The sequence below is a fragment of the Sus scrofa genome, chromosome 15 (genome assembly GCF_000003025.6).
Source record: "Sus scrofa isolate TJ Tabasco breed Duroc chromosome 15, Sscrofa11.1, whole genome shotgun sequence".
Classification (NCBI taxonomy): domain Eukaryota; kingdom Metazoa; phylum Chordata; class Mammalia; order Artiodactyla; family Suidae; genus Sus; species Sus scrofa.
In genome coordinates, this window is record NC_010457.5 from 17,573,732 (window position 1) to 17,599,460 (window position 25,729).

The 25,729-nt window shown below is 45.1% G+C and overlaps 2 protein-coding genes across 7 annotated transcripts in view; one reads left to right on the top strand and one right to left on the bottom strand.

The window, feature by feature from the left end:
• Positions 1 to 25,729, bottom strand: part of MGAT5 (mannosyl (alpha-1,6-)-glycoprotein beta-1,6-N-acetyl-glucosaminyltransferase) — a 374,468-nt gene that overhangs the window by 28,926 nt on the left and 319,813 nt on the right. For all 6 annotated transcript variants that reach the window (XM_021075187.1, XM_021075189.1, XM_021075184.1 and 3 more), the window contains exons 12-13: positions 20,807 to 20,956; positions 10,408 to 10,554 (exon numbers count right to left, since the gene is read on the bottom strand). In XM_021075187.1, coding sequence (XP_020930846.1) covers positions 10,408 to 10,554; positions 20,807 to 20,956 — 297 coding nt within the window. The remainder of the gene's footprint in view (positions 1 to 10,407; positions 10,555 to 20,806; positions 20,957 to 25,729) is intronic.
• LOC100512195 (activated RNA polymerase II transcriptional coactivator p15) lies at positions 3,121 to 4,430 on the top strand. Its single transcript, XM_005671620.3, has one exon. The coding sequence runs from the start codon at positions 3,174 to 3,176 to the stop codon at positions 3,555 to 3,557; it is 384 nt and encodes a 127-aa protein (XP_005671677.2). The 5' UTR covers positions 3,121 to 3,173; the 3' UTR covers positions 3,558 to 4,430.

Sequence of the window (25,729 nt, forward strand, 5' to 3'; positions counted from 1 at the left end):
GCATCAGCTTTTCTTTTCTTTTTTTTTTTTTTTTCTCTTTGTCCCAGCAGGACATCCACTGGGTCCCCCTAAGTCAGAACCACCTGGATGTGTGCTGACAGGTAAGGAAACCTAGGCTGCAAGGTGTAACTGGCTGGACACTAGCAGTGGCTATGGGTGTTAAATAGGTCCATATGGGACATTTTGAAAGGCAGACACCCAGGCTGTCTTAGACCCTCTGTGCTGGGATCCTGGGTACTTTGGAGGGGCTTTTAGGAGTCCAGGGTCCCAGGAGGGCGGCATGTGGGCCATGGCACTGCCTGAGATCACGATGGTGATGGTGCCACATCTTGAATTTCACTTGGGAAAAAGAGTTAGAATGTCATAGCCAGGTGACATGGAGGCTAGTATAGGGGGCTGCAACCCCCCAAATCACACCAAATCAGGAAATAATGAACATTTTTAACCTGAGTCATACCCCGGCCCTGAAGAACCACCTCAAGCAACCTAGGATCTGTTATAAAACACTGGTTAAGACAGATAAGAATGTATAAGAAAATTATAGTAAAGGCGTTAGATGCTTTAAAGGAAGGACAGGTAATGGCACATAGGAAAGGTGACAGGAAGAGAAATAATGCTACCAGGAAAACAGAGAATTTCGGAATGATCATTAGCATAACATTGGAGCCTTAATAGTTACAGAGACAATTTGCAATCAGAAAATCAAGGAAAGGCAGCTTTTGTTCTAAAGGAGGTTTTATTTTAGGAACAAAGGGTAGCCAAAGAAACCCAGTGGAATAGTGGGAATTCTTCGTTCTTGAAGAGCCCACTCTTAAGACAGCTAAATTTACCCCTGAAACTGATTCCCACCTTTATCTCTGTTTCCCTTTAAGGTTGTGATCTAAAGGGAGCGCTCTGGACACCTGAGAGCGTGTATTCAGTTTTCACCACAATGGGGGTGCTGCCCTCAACCCAAGGATGAGGACCAGGATGCCAGATGCCCTGAGATGTGCATGACAGTCCTGGCCAGCACGGAGCTGTCCGCTCCCCACAGTCCTTCACATGCCCCGCCAAACTTTCACGTGCGTTCACAGAATCAAACTCTTTGGCACAGTTTGAACACACATTGACTTTTCCAGGAACATAACTGCCATGTACATCAAAGGATGTTTATACTCTGTTTTATTTGGAATCTCACCATCAAGCCGTTACCATTTCAGAAAAATCGTGGCAACAAAGTCAACGCCACACAGATGATGTGGGTCTCCAGGACAGCCCCCCCAAACCAGCTGCCACATTTATAGCTGTCACATTAGTGCCAATTGCATGTGTGTGTATCTATGTATAGGCACTCTTTGGTTTTTAGATTTTTTTTTAATTTTTTTTTTTTACCTTTTTAGGGCTACACTCAGAGCATATGGAGGTTCCCAAGCTTGGGGTCCAATCAGAGCTGCAGCTGCCAGCCTACACCACATCCACACCAACTCAGGATCTGAGCCATATCTGCAACTTTCACCGCAGCTCACAGCAATGTCAGATCCTTAACCCACTGAGCGAGGCCAGGGAACGAACCCATGTCCTCATGGATCCTAGGTGGGTTTGTTCACCACTGGGCCATGAAAGAAACTCCTAGGCACTATTTAGCTTCTCATTCCTAACATCGAGTATGGGCACAAAGGGCTGACCACAGCGTTTGAGTCCTCTTAAATACAAACTTACTCATTATGAGGCAGAATGAGAAACCACGACGCCTTCTGGTGTGGTTCTTGGGTGTGGTGTGGTATTTCTGGACTGTATATACACAAAATATCTATTACCTTTTCTGTTTTTTAGGGTTTTTTTTTGTTTTGTATTTTTGGTCATGTCTGTGACACACAGAAGTTCCAGGGCTAGGCATTGAACCAGTGCCACAGCAGCAACCCAAGCTGCTGCAATGACAACGCTGGATCCTTAACCCATTAAGCCACCAGATAACTCCTCTATTACCTTATAGTAAAGTATTTAACTTTTATTTCTCTCTCATACTAGAGTTAGAGAATCATTCCTTTTTAAAATTACAAATGTTAGCAGGACATATTATTTATGAATTTTATTTTAGGAGGGAAAAGTAGATGTTACAATACACTTAGAATTAAAAAAGGTATTGGGTCTGGAAGGGTGGAGGCTCTCTTTTTCCCTTCAGACCCCAATATACTCAGACCCCAATATACTCAGAGGACTGGATGATTCAACTGGCATCTCTCCATGCTGCTCTTGGCCACAAGTCTTGTGTCCTACCCCACCAATGGTGTGTGTGTGTGTACTGCTCAGGGTGGGAAACCCGGAATATGACTTATTGGCCCTCCACTGGCACCCATATGTGGAAATCCTGGGCCTTGGAGGTGCAGGTATCCCAGTCTCTGCTCCTGCCTCCTCTGCTGGACTTATACCTGCTGCCAGCCCGTCCAGCTCCCCATCTGTCTAACATGCAGAGTGCCTGAAGACTCATGGAGCTGGGGGAACATCCTTTTTTTTTTTTCCTGGTCTTTTTAGGGCCGTACCCATGGCATATGGAAATTTCCAGATTAAGGGCAGAACTGGAGCTACGGCTTCCAGCCACAGCCATAGCCACAGCCACTTGGCATCTGAGCCGAATCTGTGACCTACACCTCAGCTCATGGATCCTTAATCCACTGTGCAAGGCCAGAGATTGAACCCAAGGCCTCACAGACACTAGATGGTTTTTTTTTTTTTTTTTACTGCTGAGCCATGATGGGAACTCCTTGGCACATATTTTAGATTGAGCACATATCAGTGAAGCCCCTGGTTGTGCTAGTCACCTGTACAGACATTATTTTTCAGGTTTCCTGTGTATCAATAAGGATTCTGATGTTTAGAGAGGCTTACAATTTCCCAACACCATGTAGCCAGAAAGGAGCAGAGCAAATTCAAATCAAGATTTTTTTTTTTTTTTTTTTTTTTTTTTTGCCACCTCTGCAGCATGCAGAAGTTTCTAGGCCAGGGATCGAACCCGAACCACATCAGTGACAATGCCAAATCCTTCACTGCTAGGCCACCAGGGAACTCCATAAATCTAGACCTTTCAACAACTTAGTATCTTCTGACAAAAGAGGAAGAGCGGTATTTTAAAAGATGCTATGAGAGTCGAGAGCAAGCGAGCCAGCAGGAGGTGGTTCGCCTACCCGAGCGGAGCAATGCCTAAGTCAAAGGAACTTGTTTCTTCAAGCTCTTCTGGCAGCGATTCTGACAGTGAAGTTGACAAAAAGTTAAAGAGGAAAAAGCAAGTTGCTCCAGAAAAACCTGTAAAGAAGCAAAAGACTGGTGAAACTTCAAGAGCACTGTCGTCCTCCAAGCAGAGCAGCAGCAGCAGAGATGATAACATGTTTCAGATTGGGAAAATGAGGTATGTCAGTGTTCGGGACTTTAAAGGGAAAGTCTTAATTGATATTAGAGAATATTGGATGGATCCAGAAGGTGAAATGAAACCAGGAAGAAAAGGTATTTCTTTAAATCCTGAGCAGTGGAGCCAGCTGAAAGAACAGATATCTGACATTGATGATGCAGTAAGAAAACTGTAAAATCAGAGCCATATTAAAACTTGTACTGTCCTAGTTGTTTTATCTGTCTTTCTACATTGGCTTTTGTTTTCTAAATGTTGTTTTCCAAGCTATTGTATATTTGGATTGCAGAACAGTTTGTAAGATGAATACTTTTTTTTTAAATGTGCATTATTAAAAATGTTCTGAGTGGAGCTAATTGTCAGTTTTATTAAGGAGGATTGCTTTTGTGTCTACCACCTGGTGTGAAATAAAATCAAGTAATACAATCTTAACTGTTGTGGCCTTCTTTGATCAAAAGAGTTGGTATTAAGGCCAAAAATTAACAGTTTATAGACCTTTTAGTTTCAACTCAGCTTTTACATTCAAAAGAATGTACATTGTGTTGAATTGACTTTTGGTTTGTGAAATTCATAGTGGATCTATAGTCTTCTAACCAAATGTCTGGACTGGTTTGGTTTTTTTTTTTTCCCCAACCCCAATGATACTTCTCTTTCCCCTTTTTCTTTTACTTCTAATAACTTATCTTGTCATGTTCAGCTTTTATTTTGCTTTTTGCTCTTTTTCTTGAATATATTATGCTAATTTGGAAAGTCCGAAACTGTCAAAATGTTAGTTAATAAGGTACTTGTAATTAAAATATGAGACTACAATCACTAATTCTACTGTATTAAATATTAGAAGATATAGTTTGATAAACAACATGGCTTGTATGAAAACTGAGCAAGTAAGTGTATGTCATTAACTGTAGTGTTCTGTGTAGTTACTGCTTAGTCTGCAGAAATTAATGACTTCGATGTCTGATTTGCTTTCACTTATATTCACCATGGGATGATGTCTATAAAATCAGATACTGTTAAATTAGATTAGGATTTAATAAAAATTATGAAAGCTTACTGGCCTAACATTTTATTTTATAACATTGAGTATGGATTATATATATAGCCAGAGATATCACTGAGCTTTATTCTCATGGTAGATGTTGTGGTCAGTTTTTAGAGGAAAGAACATATAGAGCATATACTTGTGTTTTTTGGCCTTTGCTTCAGTAGACTTGGTTCTTTTGCAGTTAATCTACTGAACGATGGCATTCTAGACTTAATGTTACTAAGTTTTAGCACTCTGAAGTGGTTTTCATTGAACCATAATGATGAAGCAGACACAGATTGAGGCACAGATTTCAGGGGCTTTGCAGCAATAAATAGGGCATGGCGTACCTTAGGAAAAGAGTGTAGGTAGGGGAACTATAACAAATTAAAGAAAGTGGCAGTGAAGAAGGAATTGTCTTCACACTAAATGATATCACATGATATTTTGATCACATTGTAAGACACAGTTCTAGATAGAATAGTAAAAAGAGAGGTTTAACGACATGTAAAAAAATTCTTGATGACTTTATTTTTGGTAGTTAATCTCAGTGGTTACTGCCGTATCAGAGAGTTGCGCTGTTATGCCAAGTTTGATTGCTATATCTAAAACATTTTGTGGTAGAATTGTCAAGGGCTTGATTTCAAAACCATCTGCCAGGGCATATAGTTAGCAGTTGTTTTCTGGCAGCTGTTCTAAGTATTTCTTTCACGTTTTTAAGATTTTTGAAAGTTTTTTTTTAGCAGTAACCCTAATATGTGCTTAATTGGGAAAATAAATCCTCTTTTCTGTTATTTTAGCCTTCATTAAATAATAGGTACCAAAGTGTTCAGAATATGTATTTTAGACAAATCATACTTGATTGAAAACTTTCCCCTTATTTTGGGAACATAGTATATGTCCCAGTTAACTGAATTGGGTAGATCTGTAAAGTATTCCTTATTATATATACAGAAAGGGTAGTTAGAACACAGAACTTTGATTTTGGTATAGATGAAGAGGGAGTAATGAGTAAATTTCCTAGGTTTATGTGAAATTAGGAGGTGTACGCTTTCTGAAGCAATCTAATACAGAGATGGTGCTGAAATCTGTTACCAAGGCATTCTCTAGTTGTTTAGCATCATGTCATTAAAACTTTCACACAAGGAGTGTTTCTCTGGCAGATTTTAAGGTTACTACTAAATTCATTTCAATTCATTACTGAAATGAAATATACAAAAATTAATGATCTCTTAGAAAAGGGTAGAAAAGGATGAGAACTGGGTTGAAAGAAGAGACAAAGTAACTTGTACTGGAAAGAAAAGATATAGGGTACTTCTCTTTTCTGTTTAAACTTTATCTTCTTGGTAAGATTTCTTGAGGAGACAGTGGTTTCTTACCTTGTAATGCCAGGATGAATTTAATTCTTGCCAGCCCTTGGGTGTGCTCAGTAGCAGGGCCTTTCTAATGGGTTCTTCCTCTTTGTCTTATTAAAGTACAAGCAGCATTTGACCAATTTCCAATGCTCTTGGCATTTTAAAGAACAACCGCTAAAAAAAAAACTTTATAATTTTATTATCTTTTGCTTCATAAAATGCTGAAGAATTTATTTTAAAGAAAACGCCTACCTCATTAGCTAGTCAAGATGCTGTGATGGTCAACCTATCCTACCTAATGTGTTTAGGAAAAAAGAATGAGCAAGAAAAGTATGTACGTCCTGGCTTGGCTATTGAGGGAAAAAAGAGGAAGAGTTGAGTATTAATTATTTAAGTATTCCTGATGGTGGGAGTATGTTGGAAGAGTACTGTAAAAGTTTGAATTTTTTAAAAAGCGCTAATATTTAGGTATCTCTCCTGAAGTTCTTTGCAACTCACTTTTTATGGAAATTAACCCAGTGAAACACTCAAAAGTTTTTGCTTTTTTTTTTTTTTAAGTGGTGTTTTTCCAGATAAACTCTAGGGGTAAACATTCACATAGTAACAAAAATGTAATTCTGTAATTGTGTAATACCTGTCTGCTTTGTTTGGTACATCTTCCATGGAGATGTCAATGAATATAATACTGCATCTGTGAATATTTTAAATGTTGAAATAAAAATAAGAAATGTGAAAAAAAAAAAAAAAAAAAAAAAAAGATGCTATGAGATCTTAAGACAAAGACCAAAAGAAGCTCAATGAAAACATCAGCTTTTTATTACTTTCTTAAACTTAATAACCTAAAAAAAAAAAAAAAAAAAATCCTAGGACTGAGTTTATGTCTGTATTAGACCTTTCGTGAAGCTGAGCAAATGTCACACTAGTTTCATTTTCGGCCTGGAGAACAAAGCAATTAATTCTTCCAACTGAATCATGGTAAATGTAAGTTGCCATCAATGTCACCATTCAGCCATTCACATGTTAGCAATCTCTTTGCCTTTTGGGGTCCCTGCTTATTTACAAGGTTGCTTTAAGCACTTGGAAAATACAGAGTGCTGAGCCATTATCATTTTGTTCATTTACATTTATTGAGGGTTACTTAATTTTGTGAGTAAGGAATTTTGTGATTCATTATTCCTCCTTGTTAATATATTGAGAACCGTCTGATCTGAGGTACTTCACTGTGTATCAATTAGTAAATTTACTGAACTATAGTTTGTAAAAGTAATGAAAATCTTATTAAATATGAGACGTTACTTCGGAGAGGCTATTAAGTTTCCAAGAAGAACTCAAATTCTGTTTATGTAAAAGGAAATCCTGGGGCCAGAGAATTTCTAATGGCTTACAAAATGTCAGAACAAGAACCTATGAATATGTTTCCCAAAATAAACATCCAACTTATATGAGATTTAATGTATATCTTGAATACATTCTACTTAAGGCATATGGAACTTCTCCCACTGAGTTTGCACACCGTGGTTTTAAAAACGGGTCCAGGAGTTCTCCATCGTGGTGCAGCAGAAACAGATTCGACTAGGAACCATGAGGTTGTGGGTTCCATCCCTGGCCTCATTTAGTGGGTTAAGGATCCAGCATTGCCATGAGCTGTGGTGTAGTTTACAGATGCGGTTCGGATCTGATGTGGCTGTGGCTGTGGCTGTGGCCGGAGGCTACAGTTCCGATTCAGCCCTAGCCTGGGAACCTCCATAGGCCGGGAGTGCAACTCTAAAACAAACAAACAAAAAAAACAACAACCAACAAACAAAAAATGAAGGCAAAGAAGATACACATATGCAATTTATATGGATCCATTTATACGGATTAACTGTTGTTTAGCTTGAAATATTAGCATAGGCACAAGAAAAATAGCTATGCAATTATGTAAGATGTGGTTACAAATTTTCATTTGCTGAGAAAAAAAAGGATCTTTTCTAGGGATTTCTGACCCTTAGAAACCTATAGAAGTGTTACAGCTCTTTCCCAATTAAAAGCATCTTTGTTGGGGGCATTCTGTGAGCTGAAAGAGCAGAGAGGGGTGGCCTACCTTCCCCATGAGGTCAAGGTCACTGGCTCTTCTCAAAGCTGTGTCATGTCACTGGCTACCAGTCTGCTCTCTGCACTGTCTCCAGCAGGGTAGGAAACGGACATCAGATGGAACCTGCCCTCCTGCATAAAGCCAAGTGACCTGCTCGGAGTTTCCCTCTAACTCACCAACATTCATGCTTCTCAAATGCAAAACCCTCCTCTTCTTTTTCCTTTAAAGCCCAGCTTTTCTACCATCCCCCTTCGCAGCTAACCCAGCACATTCTCCACTGGCCCCAGGCCAAGTGAATATCCCCTGCTTAATGTACACAGAGATTTCTCTATGCGTTCCTACTGATGGGGCATCACTCTTATCATGCTTCCATATCAAAATACGAGCTCCTGGAAAACAGGAAATGTGTTTTGATAAATGCCCTCAGTGCAGCGGCCTAGTACCACAGGGGATACAGTGAAAATCTGTCAACTGACCTCTGCACCCCAGCCCTCCCAGGGGAGCTCAGGACTGATGGAGTCATCTGTGTGTGTGTGTGTGTGTTGGGGGGGTCACTTGTTGAGCAGCTGTTCAAAGTCTCCCCCAGTGCCACTGTCGCTAGGGTCTCCTTCTAGCACTGCTGGAACCATGTGAGGGTAGAGGAGCTCTCTACCCTTCTTATGCCACCAAGAATGAAAGCCCTCATCTAATCTCAATAATAAGCAAATTACCGAAGGATCGAAACTGATAGGGTAAAGATATTTTTCTCACCAATTTTTATACTGGCTGATCTGGTCTATGTAACATCACATCATTCGCTGGGGAAAGGTTAGATTGTGTTTGAGTGAGTGTCCTAAATTTTCTTCAGGAAAAAGAACTCCTTTATAACATAGTATTATTAAAATCTTCAGAATTATCAAAATTTAAATTATTATCTACCTCTAATGATCAAGAAGGTGCCAACTGAGTCTAAAGTACTTTTGACGAATCATTTCCGAAAACCTTGTGTGTAGTAACTGCAGTAAGAAAAGAGATGGGTCGCTTTGCTTTTCGTGCATTAAAAAAAAATCGTGATGAAGGGAAAAGGAAATCACCATTGGAACATCACTGTAATCAGAGTAGAAAGCAAGATGCACTGATACACAGTAAAAATACATAAGCAAAAGTTGAAGGAGAACCAGGATATCTGCACGTTCTCAAAGTACTGCCCCCCAGTCTAGAGCAAAAGAATAACCGTATAATGGAGAAAACCAGCACACACTACCGGGATCACTGGTCAAAGTCACTGGCATTGCTGTGAGCTGTGGTGTAGGTCGCAGACATGGCTTGGATCTGGTGTTGCTGTGGCTGTGGTGTAGGCCGGCGGCTACAGTTTCGATTCGACTGCTAGCCTGGGAACCTCCATATGCCACCAGTGCGGCTCAAAAAGACAAAAAGAGATTAAAAAAAGTGCTGTGTGTCACAAGAAGGCTGTTGGACAGCGTCATCCCCAGTAGATGGTACCTAATGATGAGGGCACTGTGGCAACTTGACACTTAAGAGGCTTCCTCCTCACTAGCAGCCTACAGAACAACTTGCTAACTGAGCAGAAATAAGTAAGAAATAAGAAATCAAGCTCATGGTTTCTTGCACACACCTGTTTCTGACTAGATATACCCAGCTTGGTCACTCACATGCTCTAAAATGACTTGTTTATTGTCCCAAATAGAATCCGACTGCCTTTCATGGTGATTCACCCCCCCTCTGTGGATGTTTCAAGAGGACCTCTGAAGGCAATTCAAATAAGGCTTCTGGAAAGGGTTCAAACCCTGGCAGGACTGCCTCTTAAGACAGTGCCTGCTGATGGTGGGCATGCCATTCAGTCACCCCGATACGTCTTTTCTCTCAAGGATGATGATTCTCTAAGGAAAGACCTCACAGCCCACTTTTTAGTCCCTACCGCTCATCATGGAGAGGAGGTTCTTTAAAAACCCCTGTTAATTGGGAGTTCCTGTTGTGGCTCAGTGGTAATGAACCCGACTGGTATCCAGGAGGATGCGGGTTTGATCCCTGGCCCCACTTAGTGGGTTAAGGATCCAGTGTTGCTGTGAGCTGCAGTGTAGGTCATAGACGTGGCTTGGATCCTGCATGGCTGTGGCTGTGGTGTAGGACAGCAGCTGGAGCTCTGATTCGATCCCTAGCCTGGAAACTTCCCTATGCTACACGTGCAACACTAAAAAGAAAAAAGAAAAAAAAAAAAAAAACCAAACCTGTTAACCAGTTGATTTTCTTTTTATGTCTCGTAAACTCTTATCTTTCAGAAAATCAGAGTTTAGTTATGAGAAGCCTGGAGATGTCTGTTCAAATTAAGATGGAGTTGGGGTAGAGTGAAAAGATCCCATATTCTGTAGAGGGACGGAAATAGATTGAAATCCTAGCTCTGCCACGACCCAGCAAGGGGATGTAGTCAAATCATTCACCTCTCTGAGCCCCGGCATGCCCTTGCACTCCTTCCACCCAACATGTGAAACGAGGTTGGTTCAAATGGGCTCCTAGCCCTCAGTGAACAGCGACCATTCATGTTAGTAAATGCAGAATGAGTGTCACAGATGCTTACCTCTCTCAGAGTTGGCTTGCCAATGAAAAAGTCTGTGTTTTTGCTGCTTTTGGGTGGGTTGAACTTGGGATTCAGGAAAGCACATCCATTGGCGATGGCCTCCAGGGGAGCCGGGCCCTCATAAGGGAACCCAAGGCCAACAAACAGCTGTGAAACAGAGAAGCACACCATGTGTAAACACATCAATCTGGACTGGCACTCCGGGCTCAGAGGGAGCTCCTCTGGGCTCCATTCCTATGTGGATGCCTCAGAGACGCTGGAAAGTTCCCAGGTCCTGGGGGTGGGGGTGGGGGTGGGGAGAGGACGAGAAGCCAGTTTACACCAGGAACTGAAAAACATGGCCTTGGACCTTTAAAGGCCCAGGAAGTCACTCGGGTCATTATGAATTCCCCTCCTTGGTCAAAAAGTAAAGCAGTAAGTGTCAGGGTGGGCAGCAGAGGTGGTAGGAAGGTGGGGGGGGGGGTTCCAAAGAATGAAAACGACAACAAAACACAAGACCCGACAATAATCTTTCTGTAACTCACCAGGAGAGAGGACTGGAAAAACACTTGCTTAACTAAACAGAAGGTTTCTTCATTGAACCAAAGGAACAACAGGCCCTTTCAGTGATGCTGGGCAGAGGGACAGAAAGGTCACTTGGCGGTTTGATTACAGTTCAAATGGAGCTGCTTTAAGACGTCGGTAGGTCAGCAAACATGGCTTTTCATAATGGGGTTTTCCCTGGGGGATACCAACATCGTGGCTGTCATTCCTCCCTCAGTGCGGGGAGGGGCGCGGAGCTGTAACCGGACAAGGCTTTCCCTTTCCAGTAAGGAAACTGTGCGTCCTCCCCATGGCAGACAAGAGATGGCAGCACAAGCACATGTCAGAGTCATCCTAGCCACCCAGGCTCAGAGCTGCTCTGACAAAGGGGACTTGCTGCCATAGTTCGGTGGCACTGATTCCTGGGCCCAGACATAAAATGTCTCAGAGAAAGGCCTTTCTGCATATCCTCCCAGGGGGTGTTTCACGCTGGAGGCCGCGGGTCCTGATAGGTAGGGTCAGGCTCAGTGACATGTGCAATCTCTCTCCCCACAGGAAGAAGCCTAGACAGAAATCTCTCTGGTCTTCAAGACACATCAGGTGGCAAAGGATAACTTGGCCCCAGGACGCCCTTCCCTTCTGCCATCACACTGGGAACAGCCACAAGTCAGGCTGCCGAGAGTGAAGGATGCTGCTGAACTGGATGCGGGGGCGGGAGGGAAGCTGGATTCTCCCTTCCCGGGGCCCTCTCCCCAGCAAGCCTGTCATTGCGGCTGCTTTCATTGAACAACCATTTGGAATGGTTCTGCCTACGGAGCCCGGGCCCAGGCTGCCAGGTTCCCTGGGCAACAATGGGAGATGCAGAGCGTGTGTGCCAGGCACAGGGCTGCATGTGCAGCATGGCCCGCGTTAGCCACACTGGAGACTCGAGAGGTTCCTGCAGGGAATTTTGTGGTGAGAGGCCCCTACCCTATGACTGTATGTTCTTTTGCACAGAACAGGATACTTAACCTTTTTTGGGGTGTTTTGGAAGAATAACATCACATCCAGGAAACCCTGAGACAATTCTCAGGGGCATCCACAGAGAGGGATCTGGGGGAGGAGGGAGGCTTTGAGAAGCCAGCAGAGCCCCCACTGCTGCCTAGGTCAATCCTCCTGGAGCAGAAGAAGCAGAGACATGGGGGAGAGGGAAAATGGTAGCGGGAGCCTGGAAGCTGCCTGGCTGGTATGACAAGCATCTCCATCACCATTTGGAGGCCCTGATTTTTTTTTTTTTTGTCTTTTTGTCTTTTGTTGTTGTTGTTGTTGCTATTTCTTGGGCCGCTCCCACGGCATATGGAGGTTCCCAGGCCAGGGGTTGAATCGGAGCTGTAGCCACCGGCCTACGCCAGAGCCACAGCAACGCAGGATCCAAGCTGTGTCTGCAACCTACACCACAGCTCACGGCAACGCCGGATCGTTAACCCACTGAGCAAGGGCAGGGACCGAACTCACAACCTCATGGTTCCTAGTCGGATTCGTTAACCACTGCGCTACGACGGGAACTCCTGGAGGCCCTGATTTTGGATCTCAGTATGTAGCTGACAGAAGTGAGGTTATCAGGAAGAACTTATGTGTACAGTGTTGGCGCAGGGATCAGGATGGTTACCCAGCAGCAGCAAAAGAAATGGAAGGAAGAAGTGGGAGGAACTAGTCCCAAGACATTCCAGCTTTGTTAAATATAAAGAACTCAGGATTACTACCCTTGAGGCTTTTGATCTGTGTGTTCTGGGGCCCCCGGCAGATTTGGGAAGAGGTGTTGGCTCACCAGGGGAAAGAGGACCTCTAGCAGGCTGTGATTGGGCTCAGGAAACCACAGGGCTTCCAGATCCTAGAGGATGCAGACCCCGGGTCTCTGTGGGTTTTACCAGAGACCCAGAGCCATGAGTGTTTCCTGACCTCCAAAAAATCAGGGCCTGCCATGAAGTGCTGATACTGTCATCAACTCTAAATTGCAAAGAACAACTTTGGAGGAAATGCAGGAAGCATATGCTTGCCTATTTAAATAGAAAATCCTGGAACAAAAAAAATTTAATTAGCTCCTTCAGACCAACCAATCTGAACCCATTAATTAAAAGGATCTGAGGCTGTTGCTTAATGGACTCGAATGTGACCTAGGTTTAATTATATCTGAAAAACAATCTGCACCCTCTCTCCTGCCCTGTCGACAGCAGAAAATCTCAGTTCACATAAAATCAGCACTTGGGGCTACCTCTCTAAAGCCTCACCATTTTAGAAGGAAGCTTAAGCAAATACCACACAATTTCTTGGTCATGAGTTTTCTCGTTACACTAATTAGGATTGCAGGAAAAGCAGTACTTGCAAACACCAAAATAACAGGTTTTTTTTCTTTTTTTTTTTGTCACTCCTGTCAATAAGCAACTTTTTTTTGTTGTTGTGTTTTGCTTTCTTCCTGTATACTCATTACCTGTGACATTATAATAGAGCAGATGTATTAAGGTCAAATAACACACCTGAGGTTTGAATGACAAGAGGACAGGCAGAGAGAGCTCATCACCCTCAAAGGGCAGTCAGTGAGCATTTCTCAACACAGGGATTACCTGCTCTAAAATTTAATATTTCTAAGGAAGAGAGAACAGAAGAGCCATATGTTTTATTTGTGGCCCGGAACTGGGACATTCCTACATGTCGACAAGAGTTCAATAAAACCACTCAGATTTTTCACACTGTGTGAAAGCAGAAACCAAGCTGCTTTACACCCCAAAGTGGAGTAGTTCCCAACACGTATCCTTTAAATGTGGATAAAGGCAGTGCTTAGGAAGACCCCAGGGGTGTGGTCAGTTTCCAGTCTCTTTGGATGGGGAACACCTAGGATAATCCAAAAGAGGAGACTACATGCCTCCAAAATACTTTCCTGACTCTTTTTCATTAGCCAGTTGGGGAGGGGGTGACTCAGGCGGGAGTTTGAGTAATGAATCAGCCTCAGCTTATCCACTAAATTATCAGCACAGAGTGATCAGGACATGGTGATTAAAAGCACAGGCTCTGGGGTCAGGCAGACCTGGTTTCCAATCCCGACTGCACCATTGCCCAGCTCCGGAACTGTTCTTTCTACAGATTTCCTGAGGTCCTTTTATAACAAGAGTCTCTCTAGCTATGGGTCTTAGTCAAGATAACACAAGTTCTCTAAATCTGTTGTTCTATGGGTAAGATGATAAAAGTAATAATAATAATTCCTTATTTCATGGGACTGCTGTGTGGATTCAATGAGGTATTTCGTGGGAAGGATGTACGCCAAGCTTTGGCACTTAGTAAGTGTTCACTAAACTCTAGTCCAAGTTCAAACCCAGGTTTCACTTTACATGCAGCTACACATACATGACCTTGTGTTGTCTAGCTGGAGTTTAGGTCTGCAGAAATTGTGGTTGTGGGGTTTTTATTAATTCAAGTACAGGTGATTTACAACGATTCAGGTGTACAGCAAAGTGATTCAATTACATATCTATATATTCTTGTTCAGATTCTTTTCCATTATAGGTTATTATAAGATATTGAATACAGTTCCCTGTGCTATATGATAGGACCTTCTTGTTTATCTACTTTATATATAGTAATGTGTATCTTTTAATCCCAAATTCCCAAGGCATCGCTTCCCCCATCCTCTTCGGTAACCATATGTTTGTTGTCTATGGCTGTGAGTCTGCTTCTGCTTTGTCAATAAGTTCATCTGTATCACTTTTTAAGATTCCACATAGAAGTGATCTCATATGATGCTTGTCTTTCTCTGGCTTATTTCACCTAGTATGATAATCTCTAGGTTCATCTATGTTGCTGCAAAGTGCCTGTGGGTTTTTATAAGATCTTCAACACCTGCATGTGTATTTATGAGTTCTCAGTGTTTCATAAAGTACCTGCACTAAAAAAAGGGGAGGGGCATTTATTAGAAGAGAGAGAGGGCGTGGTTTACAGCAACTGCCTCATGGAAAGGCCATTCCCATGAGCCACACACTATGGCTAAGCCGTACTTATTTATTCTTCATATAATGATTGGGAATTATTACACTTTTGGTAACAGGTACCCATTTTATACCACTAATCAGCATTCATACAAGGCTGATACGGAGAAAATTTATTTTCCCGACAGGTGATACTTTCATGTAGCCCAAAGGGCCACTCTCTGGATGTCTGTCTTCCCTTTTGCACCCAATGCTGAAGAAAGAGATGACAGAGGCCAAAACATCTTGCATGTGTATTTCGCTATGCCTCTCCTGGGCTCCACAAGCCCCTAACCTGTACTATCTGAAGGCTGTCTCCTAAAGAGCTAGAAGGGCAAAGAAGGCAAAGACAATGATACCTGTGAGCATGTCTAAGCACCCAAGGACAGTCAGCATTGGCAACTTCATGGAGACCAGTCTGCTGGGTGGACTCCCCAGCCATGCCCAGCTACCTAAGGGGGCTTCCAGAAACAAAACAAAAAACAGCAACCTCAAGACCAAAAACCCCTACACTTTGGTTATTTGGAAGTCCCAGCACAAAACCAACTGCATTACAGCCTACACTGCAAATGCATTACCCTGGAGATGGGGAGTAAGAGAGCATTTGGATAAATGTCCAGCTGAGATGCCGACCAGCGTCAGCAGTGCCAGCATGAAATGACTGTCATGAAAACGCAGCTCAGGGACCACCTTCTTGGAGGAGCTTTCTGGGGCCACGCCTCTTACCCCAAGTCCACGTCAGGCTGACCCCTCAACTCTTAGCACGGGCCTAACCCACCACCACAGTCAGATGGGCTCTGTTGGTACCCAGGTCAGAGGATGTTGGTAATGAAGGGCTAATTCACAGAAGAGGCTTAGCACAGGGAAGGCTTAGAGAAAACGGCCACTAGTGTTGGAGTAAAACCCCGTGGTCACACGCACCACAACAACAGGAATGCACTGAATGTGTTAAAACGTGACCATCTGGCTCCTGTCCTGGGCAGTGGGCTCATCGTGTTACTTCCTTGATTTCACAGGTCACAGGGTGACATGTGCCACAGCTGAATGGTTGACCCTGCTTACAGTACCCCATGAGGCTTTCTGTTGGGATCTTTATTTTTATTATTACTCCTCCTACCTGTGTACTTTTCACATTGTTAGTTATCTATTTACCTGTCTGCCTCCTCTACCACACCTGTCATCTCCTGTGGGCACAAGTGGCTGAGCCATCCCTAGATCCAGAGGGCTTGGCCCAAGTCCTGGAATATATTCTGTACTTAAAATACAGTTGTCTGAGAAATGAGCAAAAGAAGAAATGTTACCAGATTAGATCTTTCCAGCAATCAAGAGTCTCTGTGAGAAGAGGCTGAACATTGCTGTGCATATTTGGCTGAGAAGAGATGCCTATGTTCTTGGAAGTCCGAGAGATTTCAGAGTCATACATCTCTACATGCTATATACATATGATGGGGGGAGAGGGGGACAGTAGAGGGGTATGTGTGCATATGTCTATGTACGCACAGCATCTTCCATTTAGTTGGAATGGGAACGACCTCAGGTGCTGGTCGCTAGGATGAAAGCTGCTTGACCGCCTGAGGGTGACTATTTGCAGCATCTGAAGTGGAAATGGAGGAGGGGCTCCGCTTGTTCTGGTGACAGGAACCTTCTCAGCATCTGACTGGTTGAGGACTTGAGACAATTATGTACAGACTAAAGGAAGGAGTCAAGAAGAAATCCACATGCTGAGAAGGTACCTGTCACTGGTCTGCTGTCAGGGAGCTAGGTGTACGGGAGTCTGGCCCACTGGTGGTGGCTGCCCCAAACCCTGGGTTTCTCAGAGAGGTGGTGCAACTGCATCCAAACTCGTGGGGGAGCCACGGTGGATTGGGGGCTCAGACCCGAAGGTGGAATGGAACAGGGATAGTGGGACATCCCGCCTATCTTCCAACCTTGCCCAGGCTTCAAGGCAAATTCCACAGCTAAAGATGATACAGGAGGAAAACAGGACCGCTGTGCCCCGCTTAAGTGCCAGAGGGGGAATGGCCAGAGGTTTGTAGAGAACAGGTGTGCGGCCAAGGGCAGCTGCTTCTTCCTCTGCTTTCCCAACAACAGAATTTGTTCTCAACTTTTATTATTATTATTTTTTTGGACATATCTGTACCATGTGGAAGTTCCCAGGTCAGGGATCAAATCTGTGCCACAGCAGCGACCCAAGCCACAGCAGTGACAACTCAGGATCCTTAACCAGTTGCACCCCTGGGGCACTCCTGTCCTCAACTTTTGACTGTGAGAAAGGGAGGCACCCGTACAGGCTCGTTCCAAATGCTCCTCCAACACAGTGTGGGGTGCAAAGCCCCCATTCTGTATGGAAATTCTCCCTTTGAGACTAGGGGAGGTGAGCAAGAAGAGGTGAAAATTAGGAAGGGTAAGAAAGAAATCATGTTCAGAGAGATGAGGATTTAAGCCAAAAATAAAAACATGACACACCTAGTCCATCCTTATTTGCTGGCTTGAATCGCACTCATGGAGCTTGCTGGCCTGAATGCTGTGTTTATGGTCTTCTGATAAATAATGAAGGCAGGGAGTTCCTGCCGTGGCTCAGCAGGTTCAGAATCTGACTAGCATCCATGAGGATGTGGGTTTGACCCCTGGCCTCTCTCAGTGGGTGTAAGTCACAGCTGTGGCTCGGATCCCGAGTGGCTGTGGTTTAGGCCGGCGGCTATAGCTCTGATTTGACCTCTACCCTGTGAACTTTCATATCCTATGGGTGCAGCCTGAAAAAAATACAAAAAATAGACCAAAAAAAAAAAAAAAAAGAATGAAGCCTACCTGATATGCCTTTTAGGAGGGTCTTCAAGATTTAACAACCTCCTAGTTTTTTTTTAAGCCTGGACTTGAGGGTTAACCCAAATCCCTCCAGTCTCCACAGGCTTCTGCCAATGGTGCCTCGGCGCCCAAAGGCACCAGGACAAAATTCTGTTGAGCAGAGGGCTTCCTGGGCTTGGTGCAGAGATTCAAAGAAGGTTCATAAAGAAAAACAATGAGTCAGAAGCTGATCATGCATTAATCATTTCAATCTGTCTCTAGACCTCGAGGGGCAACCTCCTCGCCTCCCTCTCCCCGAAATGAGTCTGAGGAGCACGAATCCCATTCTCTCCACACACGTTTGCTTTCTGGCATCCCCAGTTCTCCACTTTCAATGTGGATTGGAATAAATCGCTTTTAAATTGCTCAGAGACACTGAGGAAGGAGTTAGAGGCAGAGGGGGTTATAAATGCAAAGCCTGACTAGTCTTTAGTATCATTATTCCAAAGCCCAAGATTCATTCATTTCGGCGCCTGCTGCTGTGTTCTGGGTATAAGGGGAGGCTCAGAGATACACTGCCTCATTTTCATCATCTTTGCCAACTGTTTTAGCCATGATTCCACCTGGAGTGCTGTAATATATTCTAGTCAGATGAGCAGGCGATACAGAACGGGATCGGTGACATACTCTGAAGGTACCAGTTTTTCAAGGACAAACTGATGCCCCTAAAACTCAAAATTTCAGCTATGATTCTTGGTTTACAGGCAACCTTGAAGGTCATGGCCTGGGCCTTCCAGCCCTCTTCTCTGTTCCTCACCAGACAGCAGGAACCTCAGCTTCAGCCTGTTTCCCATTCACTGACAGGGTAAGTGGATGGTTGGTAAGGAAGAGTTCTTTTAAGATCTGCATAGCTGAGTAAGACATTCACGAGGCTGAGGTAATAGAAGCGTGTGAGACAGTAATGACACGCTGCGGAGACCTAGCCCTGCCAAACTTCAAGGAGCCTGAGCTTTTCCTACCATCTGATGTGGGGAGAAGTAAAATGAGGCAAATGGCAAAAGGCAAAAATAGCACTGCTGCTACAGAACCCGGACATTGGAATGATTCTAAAATGTCATCTCAAGACAGAAGGTGGACGGAAAGCAACCGTGCGCACTGGGGAGCGCCCTTCACTCCGGGACGGCCACCAGACTGCAGACAACCTTGTAAGGAAATAACACCTTAATTAAGCAAACCAGATCTTTGGCCAAGGAGAGAAATAATTTACTGATCATGGCATCACACAGGACTTGGGAGGTAGGAATGATCAAATGCGCACACACGCACACACACACACACACAGAGAGACACGGAGAAACCGAGGCGCGCGCGCGCAAACACACACACACACAGACACGGAGAAACCGAGGCAGGAGGGACATGCGGATTCCCTCAGCTGGTGAGTATCTGCTGAATGCTCTTAAGTGTGCATGTTTATTCATGAGGACGGTATTAAGTCAAGGGCCTCTCAGGGCTGAAACTTGCAATAAAAAAATCATTTGTCAGGGTGACTTCCAAGGTGACCTCAGGGGCTGGGGACAAGACCAGCTCTAGTCTATTTCCTCTTGTTTAAGATAAAGTTAACTGTAATACCTGCCATGCCTACCTCTCAAAGCTTTTGTGAGAGGTAAACAGGACAGCACATGTGGATACACTTTCTAAAATAGAACTATCACGCACTAATCAGAATGCTATTATGCCATAGCCGCTCATGCACTCCCTCCTTCCCCAACCTTGAAAATGAAAATGCAATCAGTCAGGGACCCGAGCTGCAAAATTCACTCTTGATGAGTTTCCCTCTGCTTGAGGAAACATGAGTGCAGGGATCACACTTGCTTTTCTTCACTCCTGTAACCTTCGCACAATGCCTGGCACACAGGAGCTGCTCAATAATTTTTTTTTTTCTTTTTAGGGCCACACCCATGGCATGTGGAAGTTCCCAGGCTAGGGGTTGGATTGGAGCTGTAGCTGCTGGCTTATACCAGAGCCATAGCAACTTGGGATCAGAGCCACAACTGCAACCTGCACCACAGCTCATGGCAATGCCAGATCCTTAACCCACTGAGCGAGGCCAGGGATTGAACCTGCATCCTTATGGATTCTAGGCAGGTTCATAACCCACTGAGCCACAATAAGAAGTCCTAAATATTTTTTAAAATTCACAAATAAGAGCTTATTAATAAAGGTGAGGGAGTTTAATGCCTTAAAGTGCTAGCCAATCTGTCAAGGTCAAACTCTGTCTATTTGCAAATCCTCTGTTGTCACTGGGTATGTTCATGATAGAAACACAGAAAAGAAAGATGCCCCCATGGTGTCAAAACGTCACATTCATCAAGCCACTAAAATGATTTTCCGTCAGTGGCTCCCCCTAGTTACCTACACTACGGGGCCTGAATTCTATGTCTGAGACAATCAGACCCTCAGCCCCTTATCACATTTTATCTTCCAGTAATTCCCAGACTTAGACTCGCTGGGTTGGTGTCTTGACCCTCCTGAAAGTGTCGCCTCCACCTCTGCCAGGTGACTCTCACTCCTGTCTGTCCCAAATGCCACGGGCATCCACACTTGACCCATCTGTCATCTCTTAAACCTTTCATGATGCCCTCTCTGCTCCTTAAGACCTCAAAGACTCTTCCTTTGTTTGAACATCTTCAGTGTCCAGTACAAACTGTTTCCACAAGGAGATGTGATGTGAAGACAGGTGGGGGACCCATCTGTGAGCAGAGGCGACTGGGGAGGTGGGGAAGTTAAGTGCCCAGGCTTCCCGGGAAGGCTGCCGCTCTCAGAGTTCTGATATCTTATCTGTCCCATTTGTCACTGTGTCCCCAGCCCCTCACTTGACACCTGGCACAGAGCAGGTCCTCAGTAAATTCATTTTAAACAATAGCAACCTCCTTCCACAATTCATTGACTTTTAAGCTAGAGTCGGTATAGAAAATAACTGACCAGAAATGATCTGAAGGTCAGCTGTACCATGGAAAAGAAAGCACAGAAGATCCTGGTCACATTTTCAATGTCAACAGAAACAGACCTCTGCACAGCATCACTGATGCATTTACCTTGGTTTCACGGAGAAGAAACTGCAGGTCCCGTCCACTGAGGATCCCGTGGTTTTTCACGTAGCTGGGGATGTTCTTTGTGCTGGAGCCGTAAACAGTGGCGTGGACTTCCATGTACGTGTGAATGATGTCCAAGTAGAGCTTCTTATTCTAAAGAGGAGACACAGGAGAAGGTGTTTCTCTTTTCCTTCTTGTAAAAACCTGTCTCATAGCTGGAGGCCACAGAGACAGGAGTTCTTTCTTTTTTTCTGTCTTTTTAGGGCCACACCTGTGACATACAAATGTTCCCAGGCTAGGGGTTGAATTGGAGCTGCAGCTGCTGGTCTATACCACAACCACAGCAATGCCAGATCTGAGCTTTCGACCTACACCACAGTTCACAGCAACACCAGATCCTTAACCCACTGAGCGAGGCCAGGGATCGAACCTGTGTCCTCACGAATACTAGCTAGATTCATTTCCGCTGAGCCACATCAGGAATCACGAGATAGGAGTTCTTAACACGGAGATTGCAGGAACTTGGCAATCCATCTCTAAAACTCCTTTCCAAAGTCATCTGACTGCATTGAATTTTGGGGTCAAAAACAGACATGTGGATGCTTCATAATTTGTAAGAAGAAACATACGTTATGTAGCAACATATTACTGAATATCGACCACAGCCCAAGGCCAAGTGTTTTGATGTATTGCTCTCATCTTATAAATTACCAGGGACCCAACACTTGGCTTTTGACTTCTCCTCCTTCTTGGGGAGGAAGTTTGGGAAAGGAAAGCCCAGAGAAGGCAGCAGTTGGACTGGAATATTTATCCGGAGACGCTAAGCAGTCCCCGAGGAACACAGACACCCCCAGCTCTTGCCAATAGTTCTCGTGATGATTAATTCGTATTGTCAGAACTGGATCCCACCTCTTTGGGATCATGGGGAGACACGAGTTTCCCACAACATGTGCTGATTGACCTAGCAGATGGAGAGATAATGAGAATACCCAGGTACGCAAAAGTGGGGGAAAAAAAAGATGAAATGTAAACTCCAATGAGCTCTGAAACATTTAAGAGCAGTTTTACTTTTCTCAGAAGCAAAACAAAATCTCTGTAGTTGTAGGCACTGAATTTTCAGGCACATTTTCTAAATCAGAACCACCTGTGAGGCGGAAGTGAGCCCCCCCTTTCCTGTCCTGTTTCCGTAGGACTAAGTCCCACAAGCTGAATTTTGTGGGTTGCCTTTTTTTTTTTTTAACACATTTGAAAGATTTAAGTTCTATAATGTTTTCCAGTTGTATAAAATTGGGACAAGGTTTTCCCATTTGAAGCCTGTTTTCACACACTCCAGGCAAGTGTAATAATAGCCAGTTTTGTGACCTAAGACCACCAGGGACACGGGGGTGTGGCATCAGCAGGCACAGAGCACAGGATGGGGAAGCTGGCTCTGAAGAGGGGGGTGCAGTAGCACCCCTGGGGGGGGCCCTCACCCTGCCTTGGGTGGGGCAGCTCCTCAGGCAGCTGGAGCCTCCACTAGTCGGGGTCTGCCCTCTGCCTCCACCTCTCTGGTGAGGGTATTACAAAGCACTCAATTTGGGGGGACAAGTTTCAAATCATGTATCAAAGGTCTTCATGACTCAACACTAAAGTCCACATTCCATGTTTGAGGTGCCAGATGATTTTGTTTGGAATCAACCAAGTCCATCCCTGCAGCCTACTGTATGAATAAAATGAACAGTTCCACTCAAAGTGTGTAATTTCATGCCATATTTGCAGTGGCTGGAAGATGCTAAATCCATTACTTCGGAGACATATACCCTTCCATTCACGCCGAGATGACTAGGAACAGGGCATAACCCATGACTCCCATTCCCAGCTTGAGCCAAATTTAGGATCACTCAGTGGCGTGAGATAATCGGAGGGGGGGTCTGGGACACAGTCCTTGTGCTGGATGGACCAGGTTACTCCTGAGCCCACCAACTCCTTCCCCTCAAGGGCTCCATCCCCACCCCTTGCCCTGGGTAGGAAGGCAGGGGTTTCTGTAACCCTGCCCACCCCCTGCCATTGCTGACCTGAGGGGACCTGTCCTCAGGCCGACTGGCAGCCTGGGATGGGGTGGCCGGGCTCAGGAGAATAAGCCGAGCCAACTGGACCCTCTCTCGGGAACTCAGAATCCCGCTCACAGAGAGATGGCTGCCAGATGGCTGGGGCTTTGGAACAAGGTCATGCAGTATTGGAGTCTGGGCAATTTCGGGCTAGATACAAGTTCCGAGGAGGGTAGCTGCCAGTTGAGGGGTGGGGGTGGGAAGAGAGCCATGTAAGAGCTGAAAGGAGGAGAGGGAGACATAAAGATAGACAGTTGGGGAGTTCCCATCATAGCTCAGCAGTTAACAAACCCAACTGGCATCCATGAGGATGCAGGTTCGATCCCTGGCCTTGCTCAGTGGGTTAAGGATCCAGCGTTGCCGTGAGCTGTGGTGTAGGTCGCAGACACGGCTTGGATCTGGTGTTGCTGTGGCGTAGGTGTAGGCTCGGCTACAGCTCCAATTGGACCCCTAGCCTGGGAACCTCCATATGCTATTGGATAGACAGCTGGTAATAAGAGGGACAGGACAACAGTGACTGTGACCTAGATATTCCCCCTGTAAGTACGACAGAGAGAGGGCAAGGGTGGGGAGGAAGTGGGAGAGAAAGAGGGAGGTGGGAAGGAGAGGGGGAAAGAGAGGGAGGAAAAGAGAGGAGATGGAGGAGGGGGAGGGTAAGAGAGAAGGGGGAGGGAGCAGGAGGAAAAGAGGGGGAGGGGGAGGGGGCTGATGAGGGAGGTTGGAAGGGAGGGGAGAGCTGAAGAGGGGGTGAGAGGGATGGAGCTTCAAAGACAGGGAAGAGAAAGAAGAGGAAGAACAAGAGGAGGGGGAGAAGGAAGGGAGATGAAGAGAGGAGAGAGGAAAAAAAGCAGAGACAGAAGAGAGAAAAGCAGTCCCAGAGCTGCTTCTGGGTCCCAGGGCATCGGCAGCTGTTCCCTCTCCTCAGTTCCCCAGGTCTTTCTGGATCCTTCCAATAACAGCAGCTGCCTAAACTCCTCTCCATCCTGCCCAACACTTTTACTGGGGACTCGGGGTGGATTCCTACCATCCAAAGGGAGGCCTCTCATGCTGGGCTTCTGGCAGGGGGAGGGATGGGGTGGGGGTGGAGTGGGGGAGTGGCATCTTGTCATTAAGCAAAAAGAGCCATTTCCTCTGTAAAAAACTGGCTGCTAACTAGTGAGGATGGACCAGCATCCCCTGAACCAGGTTTGTAGGGAGCGAGAAAGGACAGAAACGGTCGCTTGGGTCCCATCGTGGAGAAAAACATGCACTGCAGACAGACTCAGCTTAGGATCCCAGACCAAACACCTGGGAAGGGAGTGATATACAAGGACACCCAGGTCCTGCCGTCTATCCCAGAGAAGCTGGGCTCCTTGGAGTACACAAGGGGGCAAGTTCAGGCAAATATAAAGAAGTATATGCTAAGGCTGATAAAATCTACAAACTTGCTAACATTAAGGCATGGTAAAGTCTAAAACGAGAAATTCTTCTCTGAGGGGATTTATGTAATTTCATGAAGGAGGAAATCACAACAGGTTATTAGAGGGGGAAAAAATGCTTCAGATATAACCTTCACCTTTCAAGTTGACAATGAGGTGATTCCAGTTCAGGTCTTGTTGCTACTTGTCAGCAAGAAGTCTGGGGAGGATGAACCACACTATGAATTCTAGGAGGAGGTGCCAGAGGGGCCAGTCACGCTAAGCCAGCCCTCCTTCCCACAGCGAGCGCCCCCTGGATGCTAACGAAACCCAAGGAGGCATCTCCAGCTCAGAACCACTGCCCGAATTAGGGTCCAAAAATCCAACTGCCTCCTGACGCAGACACTTCCAATTCAGTGGCTCCCAAACGGAATCCAGTGCCTTACTTTCCCAGACCGGCATCTCCCCAGGCTCCTGATCTCAGCAACGGGCATTCATCTCCTAGATCACTAGAATCACACGTGTCATTCCACCCATCCAGTCAGTCACAAAACCCTGCTGATCCTGCCTCCACAATATCCCACTGGCTCCTTCCCTCCAGCGCCTGATCTCACTCACCTGGATTGTACCAGGATGAACACACCCAGCATCTTTTTTTTTTTTTTCTTTTTTTTTAATGGCCACACCCACAGCATGTGGAAGTTCCCAGGCTAGGGGTTGAATTGGCACTGCAGTTGCAACCTACACCACAGCCACAGCAATACCAGATATCTGAGCCGTGTCTTCAACCTACACTACAGCTTGGTGCAATGCCGTATCTTTAATCCACTGATTGAGGACAGGATCGAACCCACATCCTCATGGATACTAGCCGGGTTTTTAATCTGCTAAGCCAAAATGGGAACCTCATATAGAGCATCTTTTTTGTTTGTTTGTTTGTTTGTTTTTGTCTTTTTGCCATTTCTTGGGCCACTCCTGCGGCATATGGAGGTTCCCAGGCTAGGGGTCGAATCAGAGCTGCAGCCACCGGCCTACGCCAGAGCCATAGCAACACAGGATCTGAGCTGCGTCTGTGACCTACACCACAGCTCACGGCAACGCCAGATCCTTAACCCACTGGGCAAGGCCAGGGATCGAACCCTCAACCTCATTGTTCTTAGTCGGATTCGTTAACCACTGAGCCACAACGGGAACTCCATATGCAGCATCTTAACTATCTGCCTGTGGCTCAAAAAGGTGACACAACTTGTCTACAGTCTCTACAAGGAAGCAGCAATGCTGGGACTGATTGCAAAAGAATCTGTATGGCTCGATGCCATTTTTGAACCACGAAAAGCAGTATTATTTAATGTGACGCATAGCAACAATATTTTGGCAAATGGACACTTGTAAATAACTACAAAAACATGCATGGGGATGACGGATACCAACTTCTGGTTACT

Coding starts and splice junctions, on each gene's coding strand:
- LOC100512195 (XM_005671620.3), top strand. CDS start 3,174: ATGCCTAAGTCAAAGGAACTTGTTTCTTCAAGCTCTTCTGGCAGCGAT.